This window comes from Abramis brama (genome assembly GCF_963993115.1).
Source record: "Abramis brama genome assembly, chromosome: 3".
NCBI lineage: Eukaryota > Metazoa > Chordata > Actinopteri > Cypriniformes > Leuciscidae > Abramis > Abramis brama.
This window is the reverse complement of record NC_139965.1, coordinates 5897550-5920219: the sequence shown is the minus strand read 5'-3', so window position 1 is coordinate 5920219 and position 22670 is coordinate 5897550. Positions and strand designations below refer to the sequence as shown.

Sequence of the window (22670 nt, the reverse complement as noted above, 5' to 3'; positions counted from 1 at the left end):
ATGAATACACTTCCGGTCAGAAGTTTGGAATAAATTAAATTTTTGTGTCACCAAGGCTTCATTTATTTGATCAAAAATACAGTGATATTTGTGAAATATTTTTTAGTGTGTCAAAAAAGTGTTTTATATGTGAATATATTGTAACATGTAATTTATTCCAGTGATCAAAGCTGAATTATCAGTATCATTACTCTATTACTGAGTAATAATATAGTATCACTGTCAGGCTTGTGCAAAATTCAGAATTTCAGAATTTCCCTCCATTCAATTCATAAATTAGAATTTGAATTGAATTGACTCCAACCCACAGGAATTTGAATTGGAATGACAGGAAGTGGAATTAAATTCATGGCAATTCCAAGAAATTCCACACAGTCACACAACAGAAAGAATGTGTTGAATCTCACATACATTCAGTGTTAGGAAGGTTACTTTGGAAATGTAATTGCTTATACGGTTATAAGTTACCCATTATAAATGTGGTTTGGATTACTTTATCAATGCAAAGCAATTTCATTTTAGTTTGATTAGTAACTAATTGAATTACACATTTACCTCAGTAATACAATTACATTCATTTTGTAATTCAATAACATAATTTCATTACACGTAATTAGTCACTCCTCAACCCTGCATACATTTTGTTCTAAAATATAGATGATCAAATTCTTGAAATGAATTACCCCCTCAATGTTGTTTAATTAGTTTTGTTCCAATGTTATTTTCATTTCAAAGTAATCAAATAACACACAATTTCAAACTAATATCACTTATATAATATTTAATTCAATCATATCTTACATATACTGTAAAGCTTCATTGTTAAATACTTCACTTACAATATGTATATTAATTTCTTTGAATTTTTATTGAATTGCAATTCTGCTTCCTTTAATTCAAATTCAAATTGTAATTCAAGATCCTGTTTTTGACATAATGTTTTTGCACAAGCCTGATTACTGTGACACTGCAGACTGGAGTAATGATGCTGAAAATGTTTTGGAAATGAGAGAATTTAGTTTATACATTTGTAGTTTCCTATATTTGTAAATGAAGATATTCCATAAAAATACATAATTGGTTTTATTTGTTGGATGTTTTTTATGATGAAGAATCTGGGTACTTCTACATTGTGTTGGAGTACTGTGCAGGAGGAGATCTATTCAAGAAAATGCAAACACAAGAAGGAAGTTTTGAAGAAGAACAGGTGAGTGTTATATGAGTCAGAGAGAGCTCATTCGCTCTAGAGCTGTTAATTATAGTTAGTGATGCTAATTGTTGCTCTAATTATAATTTATGATGTATTTTGTCAAAAGCATTGTACGCATTATAGTTTGTTTCTGGTGTAGTACCAAACTTTATCTTAATTTACTGTTGTATGTTGTGCAGGGAAAGAGGTTAAAGCCAAATGGACAAACCTTTGAGATACAAACACAAGGGAAATACATTATTGGTCAGCACAATTTATCGGTCAGGCGTGAATTAGCCGAAGGCAATCGTCGCGGTTACGTATGGTAACCCTTGTTCCCCGAGGAGGGAACTAAGACATAAGTCAAGACTGACGAATGGGGATCGCTTGTGAGAGCACTTCGCGAGAAACTAAACGAGCCAATGCACATTGGCATGCGATAATTGCTCCAGCTGCTGTGCATCGCGGCACAAGGATATAATGAGCAGGAGGTGCGTCGCATCCTTGTCTTTCCGCTGAGGAGCCGAACCTGTGACTCGGCCGTACAGCGGAAGCTCAGCAACTGTGGCGAGGAGACTCACGTCTCCGTTCCCTCCGCGGGGACCGAAGGTTACCATACATAATCGAGACGTTCCCCTTCGTCAGTCACTGGGGAATAGGGATATCTACCAAATGCAGTGACGATAATGCAAGCCGGATGTGAGCACTCACATTCTCATTGAAGGCACAACAGCCTGAGCTGTGAAAACAGCTGTTTTGCTCTCTGTGAGATCTCGGCCAGTGCTGTCTGTGTAACACCAACACCAGCTTGAAGAGGTGTTCTCCTGAAGAAGCAGACTCCTCTTTTGAAGTTTAAATACTCTCAGATGAGATTGCAGAGCAGGAACAGCATTTTACCGTCATGGCTCCGAAGCGGCTGCTAATTATCTGCTCGCGCCGCGATGCACAGCAGCTGGTGCAATTATCGTATGCTAATGTGCATTGGCTCATTTAGTTTCACTTTAAGTTCGCTCTCGCAAGCAATCCCCATTCGTCAGTCTTGACTTGTGTAATAGTGACTGACGAAGGGGAACAATTGTTTCGCGTTCGGTGGGAAAGCACATTAAGACACTTTTGTTGCTATGATACAGAATATCTGCTGAACTGTTACTAGCATCTGATTTCACAAATAGTTTGTTTTTTAAATATAAAAATCTCAAAACAATATAAAGTACATTTTGGATGAATGTGCTTGTATTGTCATCTGTTATCGTTGTAACAGAATCTGACGGCTGGGTCTTTGTCCTCCGCTGTGATTAGATGGTTTGTAAAAAGTGACAGGGTTTTACCCAATTTTACATCTCATAGCAACCAGAGAGATGCTTTAAAACATGCTGCGCTTCTTTTGAAAGAATTGAAAAAATACGCTAAAACACTTTGTTGGACAAGCGACCTTAATGTCACATTTACTTCAGAAAAGTTATCCAATGATTACAGATTGTTAGTTAGCTATAAAGTACTCCAGAGAAGAGCTAATATCACTCAGCCCTGTTAATACTCAACACTGAATGATACATTGGGGGTAAAACACTTTCTTTCACTATGGTAGACTAATAGCAAATATGCAACCTTTTAGAACTCAAAGATACCAAATAAAACAAATACAATGCATGGAATAAATGACTGTTTTCTTGTTTCTTCTGTGTGTAGATCCTTGACTGGTTTGTTCAGATTTGTCTGGCTCTGCAGTATCTCCATGAGAACAATGTTCTCCACAGAGATATAAAACCACAGGTAGACATTGACCAAGGTCATTTAATCATTTATTAACATTAAAGCCAAATGTGTTCATGTGATGATTTATGGTGTTCCTCTAGAATGTTTTTCTTACTGAGGATGGTTACATCAACCTAGGAGATTTTGGATGCTCAAAAGTGCTGCAAAGGTGAAATTAAATAGTAATAGGATTTTGAAGGGATTTTGTCAGTTCCATCCATTTGAATTTACATGTTTGATTTTTATTTTTAAGAGCTGATGAATATGCAACATCAAGTGTGGGTGCAGCGCTCTATGTCAGCCCAGAAATCTATACAGGACACAGACACAATTCAAAAAGGTATGCTTTTTGTAAAAGATATGGTAATACATACATTGAGGCCTGGTTTCACAGACAATTTTAAATTAATCCAGGATTTGGCCTTAGTTCAATTAGGACATTTAAGTAGCTTTTATAAACATGTCTAAGAAAAAAGAAACAGCTCAATAATGCATTTTAGTCTGAGACTTGAGCATTGTCTGCAAAGCCGGGGTTTAAAGAACATGAAAGTTAAATATTCAGATGAAGGTCATCCAAAACAAAACAATTAACTATGTAATGAGCACTGTTAGGCTGTTATAATAAAGCACAAAATGAAGAATAGCTCGAGAGAATTGTGTGAAGCTTTCATGCTCTTTTTTTTTTTTTATAAGAAAATTGAACCTATTTACCAGCAATTGGTTTCACCAAACCCTGATTGTAACATAATTCATTCTAGCTTTGTGCCATCTTCGTTATTTACATTTCCTACTTTTAAAATTCTAACAGTTGAGGAAATTTGTTTCATTGTACAAAAATCTAAATCTGTCACGTGTCAACTGGACCCATTTCCGACTCACTTGGTTAAAGCTGGTTTACCATTTCCTCTGATCACTGATATCATGCATACTTCACTTCTTTCTGGTACTGTTTCTACTGCACTTAAAACTGCTGTTATAACACCTATTCTTAATGTGGCAAAGCAAGAGTTATAGGGTGGGGCGGAGCACTAATTATACACGTGCTCGACAAACTCAAGTTGATATCACTTTCCAACTACGCCACCTTGGGAGTTGCACCCAAGGAATTAACTGCGCTCTCTAAAGGCATGCACAGGTTCGAATCACCATTAGAGCAAGAGACATAGGTAATCGTACAAAAATATATTTTATTGACAGTTAGAAAGAGGGGACATTAACAAGCAGCCACACTCATCTCGCTTTGAAGGTTCAATTATCACTGGCAAAGGAACTGGGGCTTACCGATAGAGGCAGTCTCATATAGAATAATCACCCTTAAATAATGAAAATCACTCAAATCACAGTGCATACACACTAGCACACACACACACACACACCGACACTAATGTCAGTGAAGAGCACGACACACAGTGAAGGATGCCACCACCCAAAGAAGGTCACTCGTCTGGCCCCGGTGCCCAGATCCTGCCAACAAATATCCCTTTTCCACCAAAAAAGAACTGGTTCGGAACTAGTGCTGGTTCAAAGTTGGTTCAACTTGCGAACCTTCTCCGAACCTGTTTGTTTTTCCACTGAACTAGAGAGCCCAGCGAACGACGTCGTTACGTCACTGTTTACGTTGCCATACGTCATAGCTTTCCCAGAAACGCTTGCGCGGCTGCGCCAACTTCAAGCATAAACATTTACAATGGCGGACTACATGTTTTTTTTGCAAATGTTTCTCCTGGCTATGCGATCCTTTCTTGGGATTAGAAGACGACGCATTGAACAAATTTGTGCAGCTCGACTGGAATACTACAGACGGAGGTTACGTTCGAGAAAAAGGGTAATTATATAACATGTTTTGATTCTTATTATTGATGTTAGCTCTTGTTGGAAGCAAAAGCAAGGCCGTTAGCTCTAATGTCCCTTACGTTAGCTACCGTATGTACCGGTGGCGCTATCTAACGTTATCGATTACACTGGAAATCAACTAAAAAGATTTTTATCTTTACAGGCAACGTTAGTATTGCGGCACATCGCAAGACGGAGACCGCCTGTTGTCTGGGCACACCCGCGATCTCGCCACTGGTGGGACACAATTGTTCCGGATTTCACCGCTCAGCAGTTTGTGCAGAATTTCCGAGTGTCCCGGGAGTCATTTGAGTACATCTGTGTTCGAGTCAGGCCTGTCATGGGGAGAAGGAACACAAATTACCGTATGTGTGTCACAATCCGAAAGCGAGTGGCAATTGCCATCTGGAAACTGGCCACCGGCAGCGAATACAGGACCATAAGCCATCTTTTTGGGGTAGGCCTCAGCACCGTCTTTAACTGTGTTCAGGACTTTTGCTATGCAGTCAACAGGGTGCTGCTTCCTGTGCACATTACATTTCCTGACGCTGACAAGTTTGTAGAACTGGCCACATTCTTTCAAAATCGTTGGAGAGTACCACAGTGTGTTGGAGCAATAGATGGAAGTCACATCCCTATAATAGCACCAGAGGAGTACCCTAGAGACTATTACAACCGGAAAGGATGGCATTCGATTGTTCTCCAAGCAGTGGTTGATGGTAAAGGTCTTTTCTGGGATGTATGCGTTGGCTATCCAGGTAGTGTTCACGATGCAAGAGTACTGAGACAATCACAGTTGTGGGAAGTCCTAAATGACGGGGAGTTATTGGGCCAAAACAAAATGAACATCTCTGGGTGTGATGTTGGACATTATTTAATTGGTGACCCAGCTTACCCCATGCAGAACTGGCTCATGAAGCCCTTCTCAGACACTGGCAGACTGACACATGAACAACAGACCTACAATTACCGGCTGAGCAGTGCACGTTCAGTTGTGGAGATGTGTTTTGGGAGACTTAAAGGTCGATGGAGGTGCCTCCTAAAAAGAAACGACTGCAGGCTGGAGCTGAGCAAGCAAATGACACTCGCCTGCTGTGTGCTTCACAATATTTGTGAGGAACATGGGGACAACTTTACAGAGGAGCATCAAGACAGGCCTATAAACATTCAGCCTCCTGTCCAGGCAGTACCTGAACATGGTAATCAAGAAGGGGCTGACATCAGAGCTGCGTTAATACAGTACTTTTGTAGAGGGGATGACTGATTTATTTTTTCCTGAATTCATTTTACTTCTACCTGTGCTGTATTTTTGTTAAATATTTAAACTGCCATAACACCAGATGTAACATAGTTGCTGAGTTAATAGTTCTCTCTTTCTGGTTTCCTGAAATTCAGCAGTGTTAAATCTGCACAAATGTAAATAAAAACAATTTTTTAAACCTTGATTCCTTGCATTTGTTTTTTGTGTTGATTAAGCATACTACAGCAGACAAGTTTCTGTAGAAAATGTTTATTTTATAAAAAAAATACACTGCAAAAACTTTAAAAACTTTTAAATATTTTAAATATTAAAGTGTGAACAGTACAGTGTGCAACATTGTTTCTTTGATTCAGTAGCAGTCATCAGTGGGATTGTCTCTCCATCACCATGACCATACGCTCCATGAGTCCAAGCATTGCAGTTGAGTCTGCATCCATTTTCTTCATCAAGGTATCATTCATGTTCTTGCAGTGCAGCAGGAACCTTTCATCAGACCTCTCGAAATATTCCAGCAGCTCCCCGTTCATGTCTCTTTTCCTTTTGCCTGTGCACAAAAAAAACACTACAATTAACACAGATCTTCCTTGTGTATTTTGCAATTGTAAAGAATCAAACACAAGAGTCAATGCAACATATTAACAAAATAATATTATATTATACTATATTACTACACTGATACACCTTATATCATATGTCTACTATCATATCCCTAAACTACCACTAGTTCATTGGGCACTTCATGCAAATGTAATCAAATTTAATAAAGAGTGATATATTTCAGTTTCTTGATAAGAATCCTTACCCTTTCTGGTCTGCTGACTGGTGGAAGAAGCAGATGAGGAGCTTTCAGCTGCTGAGCTGCAAGACGGTACTGGTGAGCTGCAGTGGAGTGGTAGCGGTAGCTCCCGGTCAGATTCACTATCATCAATGCCCAACAACTCTAAAAACAACAAAAATAAGACCGTGTTTTAATCACAAACGTTAATAACGGATAACAGACCGTTGCCATGAAAAACAGTGCGTTGCTATGGACGCAGTTCTGTTCTGTTCAGTTCTGTTCTGTTAAATCAATAAACTCTTTTTTAAATGAATATTTTGTGTTAAATTATTGATTTATTTGGTAGGTTATGTCTATTTGGTAGGTTATGTCAAAGATTATGTCTATTTATTCCCTGATGTAATACTTACTTAGCAATAGCATGCTAGCTAGCTAACTGGTCAAGCAAGCACAGCTACTAAATAGCATTGTAAACAAAACAGCTAAGAAATGTATAGTTGGTTTGTAACAAAGGTGAAACATTAGAAAAGTTAATCTTACCGGAATCAGTAAAGTTGTTGGTAATACCCTGCAGCGGCGTCTCATCCATCATGGACTCAAGCATGGCAGTGGCAGAATTTAATGCCCCGGTGATCTGGCACGCTGGTCTGTCGCCGAGGACCGAGTCCAGAACCTCAAAATTAGGATTTCTACAACGTGGCCGTCCATTACCACTACGACCCAACTCCTTCTTTTGGTCCCTGTAATCCTTTTTTAGTTTTTTTAACTTGTTATTGATCTGCTCTATGGTTCTGTTAAACCCCGCTGCAGCCATCTCCCTCTGGATCTGCTCGAACACAGGTTTTGTTCTTGAAGCACCTTCGATTTTTTCCTGTACCTCTGCCGAGGACCATACCGCCAACAAACAATTAGTCTCCTCCACCGACCACTGTTTCGCTTTAGTTTCCATCTTTCAGCAATAATTTCTACTAACGTTAGCTGGCGCGGTGTTTTTAGCAATGGCGGTCACCGTCGAGTTGTTGCTCACAATAACCCCGCCCCCAGCATGACGTGGTAAAAGAACGGTTCTAGTCCAGCAAAGAGTTGGTGCCGCTTTGGAACCAATTTTCCTGGCCGAGAACCGGTTCTTTGCTGTCGAAACAGAAAGAACTGGTTCGCGAGTCGGCACCGGCTCCGAACCGGCACCAGCACTGCCTTGGTGGAAAAGGGGTAAAAGAGATAGAGACAGAGAGGTTAAAGTGGAGTAGAGATATGCATGAGCAAAACAATCATTTGACAATGTAGAATATGGCTCAAATGCAGTTCCAGGAAGGAACCAACTACTCGGTTCTACCTGGGTCTGCACAAGTCAAAAGCACAAATAACAAAAAAAAAACAAAGCATAAACAAACTCAAATTAAAGAACCACTATAAACAAATAACTAAACAAATTTGGCCATATAGCTCAACCGTAGTAATTGTTAAATGAAATCAATATACAGTATATTCAATAATCAATAAATAAATTGAAATCAAAATACAAATTAAGAAATACCAAACCGTTGAAACCGATTAAAGAAATAAACCAGAAAAGGAAAAAAAGGAAACTTAAAGCATAGCACTGAGACACATGTCTGCAACCAGAGCTTAAAAAGCAAGACCAAATCTCAATTAAAAACATGGAAAGCTCATTGGGTCCCGTGCTGGAAACAGAACAGCAACTTTATAATGAGGCACAGAGCATCAGAGCATACAAGCACTTGACTAGAACGCAGCCATTGCCCTCATCACGCGCCTAAAAACAAAACAGAAAATGTTACACTATCATTCACTCTCCCTTGACTTCAGGCTCAAGCAGACTCACGATAGAACGTGCTGCACCAGGGTTAATATCCCGATATCCAGCCACACATGGAGCCAGATATCCCGATAAAACTCGTTGGCGGAGAATGCGGATGGACTTTAGACTATGTGAAACATACAGATTAGTAGGGGAGCGCGGGGCACAAAGTAACACTTTTTGAATTTGGCCAAATAATTAACAAAGTAATGGGGTTAGACAAACCATATTTTTAAACAAACAACATGAAAGCCTCTCCTACAAATGAGCACTGTTTGTATGTTCGTCGGACCTACCATTCCTAGGCAGTATCGCCAAAAGCGCCAAGAGTCAAATGTTACAATTTACCCCGTGGGCGAGTTGTAACAGTTGCTGGAAGAGTCAGATTTCACACAAGAAATTCAGTTTAGTTTAGATTGTAGTATATTTCCTATTAGTACTCAACTACATTTTTTATTCTACATAGCACAGTATGTTAATTTATTGATCTATTAAAACAATACTCTTGAGTGTAGACAAATAGATGTATTTGCAACAATAACAAACTGGTTCAATAACATTTATTTATTGTAATGCTTTGTTTTATGGGCTTCCTTCCAAATCTTTTCATAAATTACAGTTAGTACAAAATGCCGCATCTCGAGTCATTACCAAAAATTCCATTTCTGAACATATTTGCATTGGCTCCCAGTTAAATTCCGTGTACATTTAAAAATTCTTCTTTTAACTTACAAAGCACTTAACAAATTGGCTCCTTCATATCTTCTAGATCTTGTTCATATACATACTCCTTCCCGCACTTTAAGATCGGCTTCTGCACTTACACTTGTTCTTTCACGCACTCGAACAACTTCTATGGGGTCACAAGCTTTTGGTTATGCGGCTCCCCATTTATGGAACTCACTTCCTGTTGAAGTTCGCAACAGTTCTAGTCTTTCGGTCTTTAAATCTCGTCTAAAAACGTATCTGTTTAGGCAGGCTTTTATGTGATTTTATGTGATTTAATGTTTGTTGCTGTACTGTTTTTTTTATTTAATGTCTTTGCTTTTATGGATTTTGTAAGTTGTCCTTGAGTGCCATTAACGGCACCTATAAATAAAATGTATTATTATTATTATTATTAGTCTTTAATCCAATAATCCATTTACATTAAATCATTTAGCAGACACTTTTATCCAAAGTGACTTACAAATGAGGAGAGCAATAGAACCAATCAAACTAACAATAGGGAAACAATGTGTAAGTGCTGTGACAAGTGGAGTTGGGTGTTCGTTAAAGTCCACATGCAATCAAAATTGACCATACCTACCTTGTTTGCGCAAAATTATAGTTTTGTGGTTAACAATTCATCCATGCAAGTTAATCCACACAAAAACATTTTTGGGCTTCGTAATCTTTAATCAAAATCTGAAAATGCACCTCCCCTCTACAATGGAGGCTCTTCTCTGATGACGTCGGTTTGACTGCTTGGGTTTCGGCTTAACATCCGTAACCACGGCCCTCCAGATCTGCCTCCATTTCTAAATGAAACACCTACTTTTCTAGATTCAATCTGGTGTCAGTTGGGAAAAAAGCCACGCCCACTATTTTTCTCATTCAGTATTCGTTTCTCTTGGAAATATACGTCACAACACTGAAATAAAGTCGATTGCAACTTCCGGTCAGACGGCTCGATTTGAGACGGGAAAACATATAAGTAGATTAAAAAAAAACACTGGATTGATTTTTATCATTATATGATGGTTGTGTACAGGCACTGCCAACACACATGAGTAAATTATCAGGAAATTTTTATTTGAAAGTGAACTAATCCTTTAATGAGTCAGGATTTGATGAAAATCATGCACCTCGAGTCATTTCTTGAAAATGGCTAAAGATTGAGAGTAGACAGGAGAACCACAGGAGAATCACAGGGAAACAAGACCAGTAAACTGAAACAACACCAACACCATCAAAGAACACAAGGCTTAAATACACAGAGGATGACAATAACTAACATAATGGGGACAGGTGTAAACTAATTAACAATCAAGGAGATTAACTAGAACACAATCTAGCAGGCAAACATGGGAAACCAAGGCTACGTTTACACGTGGCCGGCTATTTTCATAAACAGACATTTCACCCTCTCCGTTTTCAAAAATAACATTGTGCACACCTTCAGTTTTCAGAAAAGTGTTCGTTTACACAAACCCGTGTATATGCCGTCAAGAGCATGCCAAACCTGTAGGTGGCAGTGTAACGAGAAGCTCAAGCCCACGTTAGCCAATCAGATAATAGAGCAGCTGTATTTGCAAATGCAAACAGGCCAAAAGTGTTTGGACAAAAGTAAAAATGAGCACCACATTAACAGTACATGATCAGTAGCCAAACGTTAAGCATTTTCTGGCGCATAATGTGATGTTTGAGAACCTAAATGGCAACACATAACCAGCATTATCAGAAATCTCCTGATGAATGTTTGGTGGAGTTTTTAGAAATAATCATTTTCTGTGATAAAAACTGGGTTTTCGTGTAAATGAGAGGCCAAACCGCAGGGAAATATCTGCGTCTTCCCTTCGTGTAAACGGGGCTCAAATCGCAATGATAAACAGAACATAGATGTGACACTATATCAATTGAAGTAACTAACTAAATTATACTGACTTTGTTTAGTGACATATGGTCATTGGGATGGTTGCTTCATGATCTCTGCATGCTGAATGTGTGGGTGAGTATACATTTATTTTCTCAAAAAAAAAATTAAAAAAATAAAATAAAATCCATCTATTCTTTTAAGTGGGTCTCCAATGTTGGGTCTCTATTTTCTAATGTAGGGTCACAGGGCCATATATACAAACACATCCTGCACACATGGCCAGTCCATCAGTGCATTAAATCATGTCAATGCTAATTACAATAATCATATGGCTCAATCAAATAACTTCAAAGTGTGCAAACAAAGAGAACAGTCCTAACCTATTTTAAGATCTTGTAACTGCTATGGAGGAAAATTTTGACATTTGTACCAAAAGGAAATATTAGTTTAAATTTGCACACACATAAATGTTCTTTTTGTATTTATCCTCTTCTCTTCTTAATCTGTATAAAAAAACTGGAATTGTGTTCTACTGTTGGCTTTGTTTAACAAATTGCCGTGTCATTATATGGCAAGTTACTTTGGAGAAAAGTGTCTGAATTATAAATTCAGTCACATAAATAAAGGTCTTAGTTTTTTTATATATTTTTAATAATCTAGAGGTTAATCAGACTTTTATTTTTCCTTTATCTGACAGTCAGACATCATAGAGCGTCGCTTTCTACATGCCAATAGCTTGAGAGGAAACATACCCACAATCTCAGATAGGTACTCGAATGATCTAAGGGGATTAATCTGTCAAATGCTCATCCGTGACCCTCATACGAGACCTTCAGCTGATGAGATTCTGGCAAAACCATTCCTGAGGGTTGCAGTACAGAGACATAGGAGGATTCCAGATGCACTGCAGCAAAGGTACTTGACTTCCATCAATAACTTTAATGAGGCCTACGACAAGCACTATAACGACTTTGAGATTGTAGTTAGCGAGTGGAAAACAACAACAGATTCACTAGAGGAGATCCACCATAACTGCACTGTAGGCAGTCTGACAGGTGCAGTGATCGGAGCAGCTGGAGGAATCACTGCATTGGCTGGGGCATGTTTGGCACCGTTCACATTCGGAACATCTCTGATTGTAGCTGGTGTTGGGATTGGTGTTGGAGTTGCAGGTGGTCTAACAGGTGCTGCATCCAACATTACCAATACAGTCAAACAAAAAAAAATCAGTGAGAGCTTTAAAAAAATTCAGCAGGATTACCAAGAAGCAAGTGAACCGATTCTCAATTCACTCAAAAAACTGAGAAAGGTAATGAGAAAACTTGCAAAGTTCCGTGAGTTCCGTGATTTTGTCCCTAGCTCAACTCTTGATAAAGTGCAAATGTCATGGAGAATAGGCAGAATCGCAGTAGCAGGTGTCACAGAGTTCGTGGCTCTTGGAATATTGGCAAGCAGAATTGCTGTTCAGTCTGCCGGTGTCGGGCGAGCAGTAGCAGCAACTTCAGGAGTGTTGAGTGGAATCTTAGTCATAGCTGACGTCGCCTTCATCGTGAAAGATGCCAGAGAGATTCACCAGATGAGTCAGGGAAGAGTAGATCCAGAAATGGTCAAATCCACTGTACTCAAAGGCATCACGCAGATGAGGAAAACACATACAGAGCTTTGCGAGGCCTTGAGAGTAATTCAAGAAACAAGAAATGACTTTGCCAATGGTGGCAGAAATTTTGTTTAAATATGATACGAGATTCAAGCAACAGTCTACTGATTTATATGTAAGCTTAAGTGAATTGGTTTTTGCAGAAAACGATTTAAATGTACAGTATGTTGCACCGAGCCACACAATAGAAGAGATATGCAACGTGTGAAGTCAGACTATTGCAATCATTCTATTTTGTAACTATCAACTTTACTAATAATTGCTTGGATTATTTGTATTTATATGTACAGGAAAACTTATCTGAAATGATTTTGTTCTAAAGTTAATTAATTTTGTATTTCTGAATATTTCTGTGAACAGCACATCTGGGATTAGTAATTTGCATAAACATGCCCAAATAATCTCCATATAAAGGTTTTCATCACTCTCAGCAAACATGCAGTAGAGTTCACCCTGAACTTTGAAATACTGCAATAAGTATAAAGTATAAGGTACAATAAACACCTTTAAATACAGACTAAGACATGTTGTGTGTGTGTGTGTGTGTGTGTTGATCATTTAAAGCCATTCGTACAGCTTTCAGATAAAAATGTATGTACAAAATTAGTGTTTGAGACTCAATGTTTTGTATAACAGTTTTTAATGTTTTTTATGGATTACTGTTATATACATTTATTTTTGTTGTTTTAAACTTCTTTTTTAGTAATTTGTGTATAAATGTTTAAAAGTCAAATTACAATAGAAATACAGTGAGGAAAATAAGTATTTGAACACCCTGCTATTTTGCAAGTTCTCCCACTTAGAAATCATGGAGGGGTCTGAAATTGTCATCGTAGGTTCATGTCCACTGTGAGAGACATAATCTAAAAAAATAAATCCAGAAATCACAATGTATGATTTTTTAACTATTTATTTGTATGATACAGCTGCAAATAAGTATTTGAACACCTGAGAAAATCAATGTTAATATTTGGTACAGTAGCCTTTGTTTGCAATTACAGAGGTCAAACGTTTCCTGTAGTTTTTTACCAGGTTTGCACACACTGCAGGAGGGATTTTGGCCCACTCCTCCACACAGATCTTCTCTAGATCAGTCAGGTTTCTGGGCTGTCGCTGAGAAACACGGAGTTTGAGCTCCTTCCAAAGATTCTCTATTGGGTTTAGGTCTGGAGACTGGCTAGGCCACGCCAGAACCTTGATATGCTTCTTACAGAGCCACTCCTTGGTTATCCTGGCTGTGTGCTTCGGGTCATTGTCATGTTGGAAGAACCCAGCCTCGACCCATCTTCAATGCTCTAACTGAGGGAAGGAGGTTGTTCCCCAAAATCTCGCAATACATGGCCCCGGTCATCCTCTCCTTAATACAGTGCAGTCGCCCTGTCCCATGTGCAGAAAAACACCCCCAAAGCATGATGCTACCACCCCCATGCTTCACAGTAGGGATGGTGTTCTTGGGATGGTACTCATCATTCTTCTTCATCCAAACACGTTTAGTGGAATTATGACCAAAAAGTTCTATTTTGGTCTCATCTGACCACATGACTTTCTCCCATGACTCCTCTGGATCATCCAAATGGTCATTGGCAAACTTAAGACGGGCCTTGACATGTGCTGGTTTAAGCAGGGGAACCTTCCGTGCCATGCATGATTTCAAACCATGACGTCTTAGTGTATTACCAACAGTAACCTTGGAAACAGTGGTCCCAGCTCTTTTCAGGTCATTGACCAGCTCCTTCCGTGTAGTTCTGGGCTGATTTCTCACCTTTCTTAGGATCATTGAGACCCCACGAGGTGAGATCTTGCATGGAGCCCCAGTCCGAGGGAGATTGACCGTCATGTTTAGCTTCTTCCATTTTCTAATGATTGCTCCAACAGTGGACCTTTTTTCACCAAGCTGCTTGGCAATTTCCCCGTAGCCCTTTCCAGCCTTGTGGAGGTGTACAATTTTGTCTCTAGTGTCTTTGGACAGCTCTTTGGTCTTGGCCATGTTAGTAGTTGGATTCTTACTGATTGTATGGGGTGGACAGGTGTCTTTATGCAGCTAACGACCTCAAACAGGTGCATCTAATTTAGGATAATAAATTGAGTGGAGGTGGACATTTTAAAGGCAGACTAACAGGTCTTTGAGGGTCAGAATTCTAGCTGATAGACAGGTGTTCAAATACTTATTTGCAGCTGTATCATACAAATAAATATTTAAAAAATCATATATTGTGATTTCTGGATTTTTTTATTTAGATTATGTCTCTCACAGTGGACATGCACCTACGATGACACTTTCAGACCCCTCCATGATTTCCAAGTGGGAGAACTTGCAAAATAGCAGGGTGTTCAAATACTTATTATCCTCACTGTATAGGAATAATAGAAAAATATTGTCAATAGAATATGTTTCCGATATAAACTGCAGATGACAATATTCCTCTTGATTCAGATTAATGTATGTCTAATACACTTTAAAAAAATAATGTGTCTGTATTACTTGACTGTATTCTTAATTGTTCTTAAATTAATCATCATGGCAAAATTAGTAATTTGCCACATTTTGTTTCTTACACCTCACTGGATCAGAATTGTAATGTAAAATGTGTCTTTAATAAACATGAAGCAACTTAAAAAGGAGTGTTGTTTATACATTTACATTCAACATTTAATAATTTAGCAGACACTTTTAAAAAAAGCGACTTACAAATGAGGAGAACAATAAATAGTATTTATAGAACAGAATAGTAGAGTTAGTTTTAATGGACCAAGTGTAGCCGAAAAAGATCTTCAGCCGTGTGACGAGGCATGATGGGAAAAATGGTCCCCTACAAGAAAACAATGGTGTAGAATTGAAAATAATACAAGATATTTGAAAGGAACAAAGACATTTGTTGTCAAATAGATGGGTAGTTGTGCACACATTAATAATTAGCACCAGGCCTATTAATTTGTAGTTGTTTGTGTGTGGGTTGTGAAATGCTTAAAAACCATGATAAGAAAGTCTAAAAATCCAAATGAATCAAATGAGATTGACTCATCACTAGCCGTGTTTCCACTGTCGGGCCAGTGCGAGCCAGGGCTTTAAATGGGCCGAGCCGGGCTAATGGCCTCGGGCCAGGAGCACCGGGCTCAAAATCTGTTGCGTTTCCACTGTCGGGCCAGAAGCTCCACAGCTCTTCACTAAAACATGCCCATAACATGCCTCTCTGGAGCAACATCACACAAACACATCATTTCACCAACAAATGAAAGTTACTTTTATCAGAAAACGAATCAGAAAGAAATCACTAGAAAAAGCGTGATCGCTAAACAAACATGATAAATGCGACCGTTTGCTGGTATTTTTAGCCTACTTAAATATTTAAATCCCAAGCATCTATATGTATTACCACTAGGTTTACAATAAAAAGTGGCATTGATCATTATTAATTAATTTGTGTCAAAATTGCACATTAGTGTAACATTATGAAAATTATTCTTTATTAGCATTACCTAGTTCCTAGCAGAAGCATTACCTAGCAGAAGCTCTGAGGGACGCACGGTCCAGGTATTATTCCACTATCATCAATAATAGCCCTGGTAACTCCAAACAACTTTTGTCAACAATAAACCACCTTCTCAAACCCCCCTTATTTTCTCACTCTGAAACCATTGAGGAGAGGTGCAACATGCACATCACTTTTTTCAAACATAAGGTTAATAACATCCGTGCAGACCTCTCTGCCACTGCTGTCCTGCCCCTCCCAACGGCCAACCCACCGTTTGAGATTGTCCAGCCCCTCTGCTCTTTCTCTGATGCCACACAGGAAGAAGTGGAGGATATCATCAAAAATATTAAGCCGTCCACCTGTGCCCTGGACCCTTTCCCTTCAGCTCTGCTGAAGGCCAACATCTTTGCCGTTTCTCCATTCATCACCAAGATCATAAACCACTCCCTCTTGGTTGGTCATATCCCACCTATGCTAAAAACTGCTGTCATCAGACCTCTTCTGAAAAAAACCACTCTAGATCCAGAAGATCTCTCCAACTACAGGCCTATTTCCAATCTTACATTCTTATCAAACGTTCTGGAAAAAACAGTTGCACCTCAAGCACAATAATCTGTTTGAAAAGTTTCAGTCGGGTTTCCGCCCTGGCCATAGCACAGAAACAGCTTTGATCAGGATTACTAACGACCTTCTGATGTCAGCAGATACTGGTTGCCCATCTCTACTCATCCTCCTAGACCTAACAGCTGCTTTTGATACAGTAGACCATAACATTCTCCTCCACCGCCTGCAACACACCACTGGACTCTCTGGAAATGTGCACAACTGGTTTATCTCGTATCTGACCAGCAGAACCGAGCACGTCACCCTGAGAAAGGCCAAATCACACACCCCCAACGTCACCTGCGGTGTCCCCCAGGGCTCTGTGCTGGGCCCCATACTCTTCACCATTTATATGCTCCCTCTTGGCAAAATCATTAGCAGACATGATATATCATTTCATTGTTATGCTGATGATACACAGCTTTATCTCAGGACAACCCCCACTTCTTCTGCCCCCATGCCAACATCCACACTGACCACCTGCCTGGAGGAGATAGAGGCGTGGATGAAGCTCAACTTCCTTCAGCTGAATAGTTCCAAAACAGAAGCCATCTTAGTTGGCATATCACATCAGCTCCGCTCTTCCACCATCACAAGTATCACCTTTTCTGGTCAAAATATTGTCTTGGGTTACGACTGTAACCCTCGTTCCCTGAGAGGGAATGAGACGCTGCGTCGAGAATCGACACAATGGGGAACGCCTCCAGCATGACGCGTCTGAAGCCTGTATGGAACTAGTCCAATCTCTGATTGGTGTTGCGTCATGACGTCACTCGTGACGTCGCATGTGACGGAGAAGCAGAAGCTATATAAGGACGCCGGAACACAACAATGTCAGCTTCTGAATGTTCGAAAGCAAGTCATTCTCAGGAGCGCGAAAAGTGTGGCCGAGGGACGCAGCGTCTCGTTCCCTCTCAGGGATGAGAGGGATTACAGTCGTAACCCGAGACGTTCCCTTTCAAGGGAACTCGCGCTGCGTCGAGAATCGACACAATGGGGAACGAAATGCCCACTGCGCCACACTGAGAGACATACGCCCTGGTGTGAAGCAATCTGGCACACTCAAGACGAGAGAACGTGTGAACCCGGTGTAGAGGGCAGATCCAGACTGTAATGTTTTATAAAGGTGTGCGGGGAGGCCCAGCCGGCGGCATCACAGACCTCTTGAAGGGAAACTCCTGCTAGCAGGGCCTTAGAGGAAGCCACTCCTCTGGTTGAGTGGGCTTATATCAGCAGAGGCGAAGGCAAGTTGCGCGCCTCGTAAGCTGAAGAAATAGCCTCTACTATCCACCTGCTGATGGTTTGTTTTGAAGCAGGAGAACCCTTTTTAGGTGGCCCAAAGCACACAAGTAGCTGGTCCGACTTCCTCCAGCCCGAGGTCCTTAGAACATAAGCCTCCAGGGCTCGAACCGGGCAAAGTAAGTGAAGCTTAGCTTGCTCATCCGACACATGCGGGGGAGGATGAAACGCCTGTAGATTTAGAGACCGTGCCACATGTGTAGGCACCTTAGGCACATAGCCAGGTCTAGGGTGGAGAATAGCTCTCACTCTGCCAGGAGCGAACTCGAGGCAAGAGGGAGCAACAGATAGCGCCTGCAGATCGCCCACTCGTTTAAGGGAAGTAATGGCGAGCAGGAAGGCTACCTTTAAAGACACAAATTTCTCAGACACCTTATCCAAGGGTTTGAAGGGTGCCAGGGATAACCCCTCAAGAACCACTGCCAGGTCCCACGTGGGGACCCTGGACTGGACGACAGGCCTCATCCTCCTAGCTCCACGAAGGAAACGTATTATAAGTGGGTGTCTCCCCAACATGCCCACCCCTAAAGGATGTGGAAGGCAGCTATGGCCGCCACATAGACCTTAAGCGTGGACGGGGAGAGCCCATCAGAGAAGCGACTCTGGAGGAACTCCAGCACTGAAGCCACTGGGCAGTTAACTGGGTCCAACTGAAGTTCTCTACACCATAAATTGAATACATTCCATTTCAATGCATACAGTTTCCTCGTGGAGAGGGCTCTAGAGTTTAAGATGGTCTCAACAACCTCGGTTGAGAGACCAGCACTTACGAGTTGGTCCCCCTCAGGGGCCAGACCCACAGCTTCCACAACTCCGGCTGAGGGTGAAATATTGTGCCCTCGGCCTGAGAAAGAAGGTCCCACCTGATCGGGATTTGCCACGGAGGGCCTGATAGAAGCGCAATGATGTCTGAAAACTATACTCGGGCCGGCCAGTACAGGGCTACTAGGAGCAAGCTGATCCCGTACTGCCGGACCTTCTCTAGAACCCCTGCCAGCAGCTTCTTGGGCTTCAGCCAAGGGTGAATTATCACGACTTCGGACTGAGGAGAGAGGCCCATTCTGATGCGGATTTACCGCAGAGCTGGAGCTGGAGGAGCACAGGAGAGGTGGCGCGGAAGGTGGCCGACCGCCTGAAGGCGAAATAGGACCACCTCCGACAAACCGACCTCCATCCCGGCTAAAGCCAACTTGGGATGGAGTTTGAAATCCCCGGGCCGCAGCCCCTGCCTCGACAGGATGACTGCCCCCTCTTTGATCAGAGATCTCTTCAGACCCTGTGTTTCCAACACAGGTTCTAAGAGCAGAGACCATAACTTCCTCCCCATGAACAGAAAACGAGGGCATAGGCGCGTAACTCTGGTCATGCGGAGTGGGTTCCCTCTCGGAAAAAACCCATTGGTCCTGAGCCACTACTACAGGGCCCCCACGTACAGCAGGCCAAAGAATAGTATGTTGAACACCGCTGCCAGCGAGCCCACTCTTTAACCCTCTGGGGTCTAGGGTGTTTTTGGGGCCCTTGGGATGTTCTGACATGCCCTGACATTTGTGCTTTTTTCAGTTATTTATAAACATGATAATGGCAAAGGTGTAAATTCACTCTATATAGCACAAACAGGGCTACCATAATATGTAAGCCACATGTATGTAGATGTTTGTATTTTTAAGAGAATAATGTTTATGTGTGGTTATTGAAAAAAATAAAAATGAAAGTTGCTGAAATAAGATCACAAAACTCATACTAAATATGTGTCCACAAGACTTTTGACTAATGGATGTTGTCGCTTCGAGTTCTGGCTTCAAAATTATGTGAAAATAGTCTTGCTTTATCGTTCACATAAAACAATACATTGATTTAAATTGGGTAAGACAGGTTTTGCTTGGAAAGCCAATATGTGATGGGGGCGTGAACGAGGAGTAGTTTACACCTGAGAATACAATGTCCCACCCACTCTGCATAATGAGCCATTCATTCAGGGGTGACACTGACTGAGCCACAATGCAAGGACAAAATATATATTTAGAAGAAGACTTATATTGACCATTTAAGATTTTGCTTACATCTATCTTGTAAATATATTTTGCTATTTTATTATAAAAGGTTACAATTACAACAATAATTACAATTTCAACAATATTTCAAGTGTACTCTTTCTTTGTAAAAAAAAAATGATTATAGGCCTACATTTTATTATGTATTCATTAGTTTGAATATAGCCAACATTGGAACAGCTAACATCTTAGTTGATGACTTTATTTTTGACAAAAATAGTATTTTTATATATATGTATATGTGTATATATATATATATATATATATATATATATATATATATATATATATACATACAAAAGCTTATTTGATGTGGCAGTATATTCTACAGTAAAAACTACCCAAATCTAGTCAACAAAATGTTGTCTTTCATATTTTGCCTGACTGTAACGTTGTTTTTATGAAATATTAGGGCATATAAATGTTAATTTGCAGTTTAATACGTTGCTTATACAAATAGCCTACATTTTATTTCAACATATTTCAGTCGATTTTTACTCATCTCGGTATAGCAATACAGTTTGCTAAACATCATCATTCATTCACACACAGATTGCGAGCTGTGGTAAACAGCGCGCATCTCTGCCGTTCATTCACACAGAAACGCGATTCACTTGAGAAGGAAAAAAAAAAAACTTACTACAATATTCCTCAGCTCAGTCGGATCCTTGCTCCTCGAAATACCCGCACTTCTGAGGTACATTTTCCATTATTATTATTCCTCACAGCGCTGCGAGACGGTGTAAACAAGTAGGCTACAATGATCTGATTAAACTTCTCGAGCTGATATGGGAGCGTTCACAGTTTGCATCGATTGCCTCAGTCATTTGCGTTTGAATAGTGCGCGCTCTCTGAGGGCGGAGTCACATTAAAAATAATTAGATTAGATGAGATGAGAACGACTGACATCTCGCTCTTTTCTTACAGATTACATGAACTGAGAATATTTGTTTTTTATAGAAATTGCTTCATTTAAAAGAAGAGAATTCAAGCTTCATGCCTGTGTGTCTGTATGCCTGTTTGACTGAGTATTCGCTGAGTTATTGTTCATTTTCGGACGCGTTTCAGAATGGACTTCACTGACAGAGAGAAGGCAGAACTCGCTTTGTGTTTATTTTTCTTTATTTGGCAAAAAGCAAAACACTTTGTTTTTATTGTGAGTATACACAAAAATAATACACATTTAACAGAATCGATTGATGTATGAAACGTGTTTGTAATATCAAAGTCAACAGAGCAAAATTAATCTTTTGAACTGATAAAAAAAAAAGCGAGCTGGTATCGCCGGCGATACCGCCGACCCCACTGGGTTAATAAGGTCATATAGTGGTGGCCTGGCCTAGCTTGATATTCATGACTATGGTCAGGAAGGTGAATGTCCGACCTGGAGACAGTTGTGCCTGCATCGTGACTATAACCTACACCGCCCCCAGGAATCGGTTTCTCTGAAGAGGAACTAGTGATTTTTCCTAGACTCTGAGCCATATTCCCAAGCACCTCACGAGACTCAGAACAACACCTCGGTGTTGAACCGCCTGCTCTAATAGTCAATGGACGGGAATGAGGATGCCCTGAAGACTCCGTGGAGCTAGGACCGTGACCATGCATTCCGAGGAGGTGCGAGGATACAATACTTGGCCGAATGGAAGAATCCGTAATTGATGCGCTTTTCCCCCAAAAGCGGATCCCGGAAACTTCCTGTGATGGGGTTAGAAGGGAACGAGGAGTTAAGGAGCTTGTGGATCTATCACGACAGACTAGTCCTCGGAGCTAGTCTGACTGACAGTCGGTATCTTGAATCTGAACCCCCTCGGAGGTTGATCCAGTACCTCAAGATCCAAAACAAGGCCCAACTTGTTTTGGAAACAAGGAATATTCCTCAACCCGAGGCATCACCTCATAACCATTCTCATTAGAGTCCCTAATGGATGAGTAAATATATACAAGGGGGAAAAATAATTGAGATGAACATGGATTTTCCCACGATCTTGATACCTCAGTATGGAGATCAGGGAGAAAGGGAAGGCTCTGACACGAAGATTGTGACTGGGTCTGCAGGAAGCGCTCATCCATTTTATTTTTATTAGTCGCTTCCTGCTTATTAAATGGTCATTCAACATTTAATCTAGCCACTGCCCTGGTTACAACCTCCAGCAACTCCTCAATAACGGGAATATAGGGTGGCGAATCCTCATATCCACGTGATTCGGTGTTGATAATATCTAACTCCTCGGAGCCAGATAAAACAAACGGCGGGTCTTTAACACGGTCGGAAGAAGCCGCAGCGCGGGCTTCCGAACCGTGCGCGAGACCAGTGGGGCTGATCAAACAACACTGAGAAAGGGTCGCAAGCGCAACCGTCTCAGTATTAAAT

At 40.6% G+C, this 22670-nt stretch overlaps 3 protein-coding genes across 4 annotated transcripts; 2 read left to right on the top strand and 1 right to left on the bottom strand.

Moving 5' to 3' along the window:
• Positions 1-1021: 1021 nt before the first annotated feature.
• On the top strand, positions 1022-15483 carry LOC311079168 (serine/threonine-protein kinase Nek1-like). Of its 2 annotated transcripts, XM_084108378.1 has the most exons (7): positions 1022-1207; positions 2879-2962; positions 3046-3113; positions 3198-3284; positions 11291-11345; positions 11911-12128; positions 15109-15483. In XM_084108378.1, exons 1-7 carry the CDS (start codon positions 1172-1174, stop codon positions 15191-15193), a joined length of 633 nt encoding a protein of 210 aa, XP_083964504.1. In that variant the 5' UTR covers positions 1022-1171; the 3' UTR covers positions 15194-15483. The 2 variants fall into 2 exon arrangements, with proteins under 2 accessions (XP_083964504.1, XP_083964503.1); XM_084108377.1 differs by lacking the exon at positions 15109-15483 and having other exon boundaries at positions 1023-1207; positions 11911-13671.
• On the top strand, positions 3315-6720 carry LOC311079169 (uncharacterized protein). Its single transcript, XM_084108379.1, has 2 exons — positions 3315-4769; positions 4941-6720. Exons 1-2 carry the CDS (start codon positions 4632-4634, stop codon positions 6039-6041), a joined length of 1239 nt encoding a protein of 412 aa, XP_083964505.1. The 5' UTR covers positions 3315-4631; the 3' UTR covers positions 6042-6720.
• LOC311079188 (zinc finger and SCAN domain-containing protein 20-like) lies at positions 6776-11269 on the bottom strand (the record flags this gene model as incomplete). Its single annotated transcript, XM_084108401.1, has 2 exons — positions 7357-11269; positions 6776-6978 (listed from the first exon to the last, which is right to left on the bottom strand). Exons 1-2 carry the CDS (start codon positions 7763-7765, stop codon positions 6776-6778), a joined length of 612 nt encoding a protein of 203 aa, XP_083964527.1. The 5' UTR covers positions 7766-11269.
• Positions 15484-22670: the final 7187 nt, after the last annotated feature.

Excerpts from the sequence above, each read along its gene's own strand:
- LOC311079168 (XM_084108377.1), top strand. The coding sequence starts at position 1,172 with ATGCAAACACAAGAAGGAAGTTTTGAAGAAGAACAG. Across the intron at positions 1,208-2,878 it reads GAAGTTTTGAAGAAGAACAG|ATCCTTGACTGGTTTGTTCA; the intron begins GTGAGTGTTATA and ends TTCTGTGTGTAG. Across the intron at positions 2,963-3,045 it reads ACAGAGATATAAAACCACAG|AATGTTTTTCTTACTGAGGA; the intron begins GTAGACATTGAC and ends GTGTTCCTCTAG.
- LOC311079169 (XM_084108379.1), top strand. The coding sequence starts at position 4,632 with ATGGCGGACTACATGTTTTTTTTGCAAATGTTTCTCCTGGCTATGCGA. Across the intron at positions 4,770-4,940 it reads GGTTACGTTCGAGAAAAAGG|GCAACGTTAGTATTGCGGCA; the intron begins GTAATTATATAA and ends TTATCTTTACAG.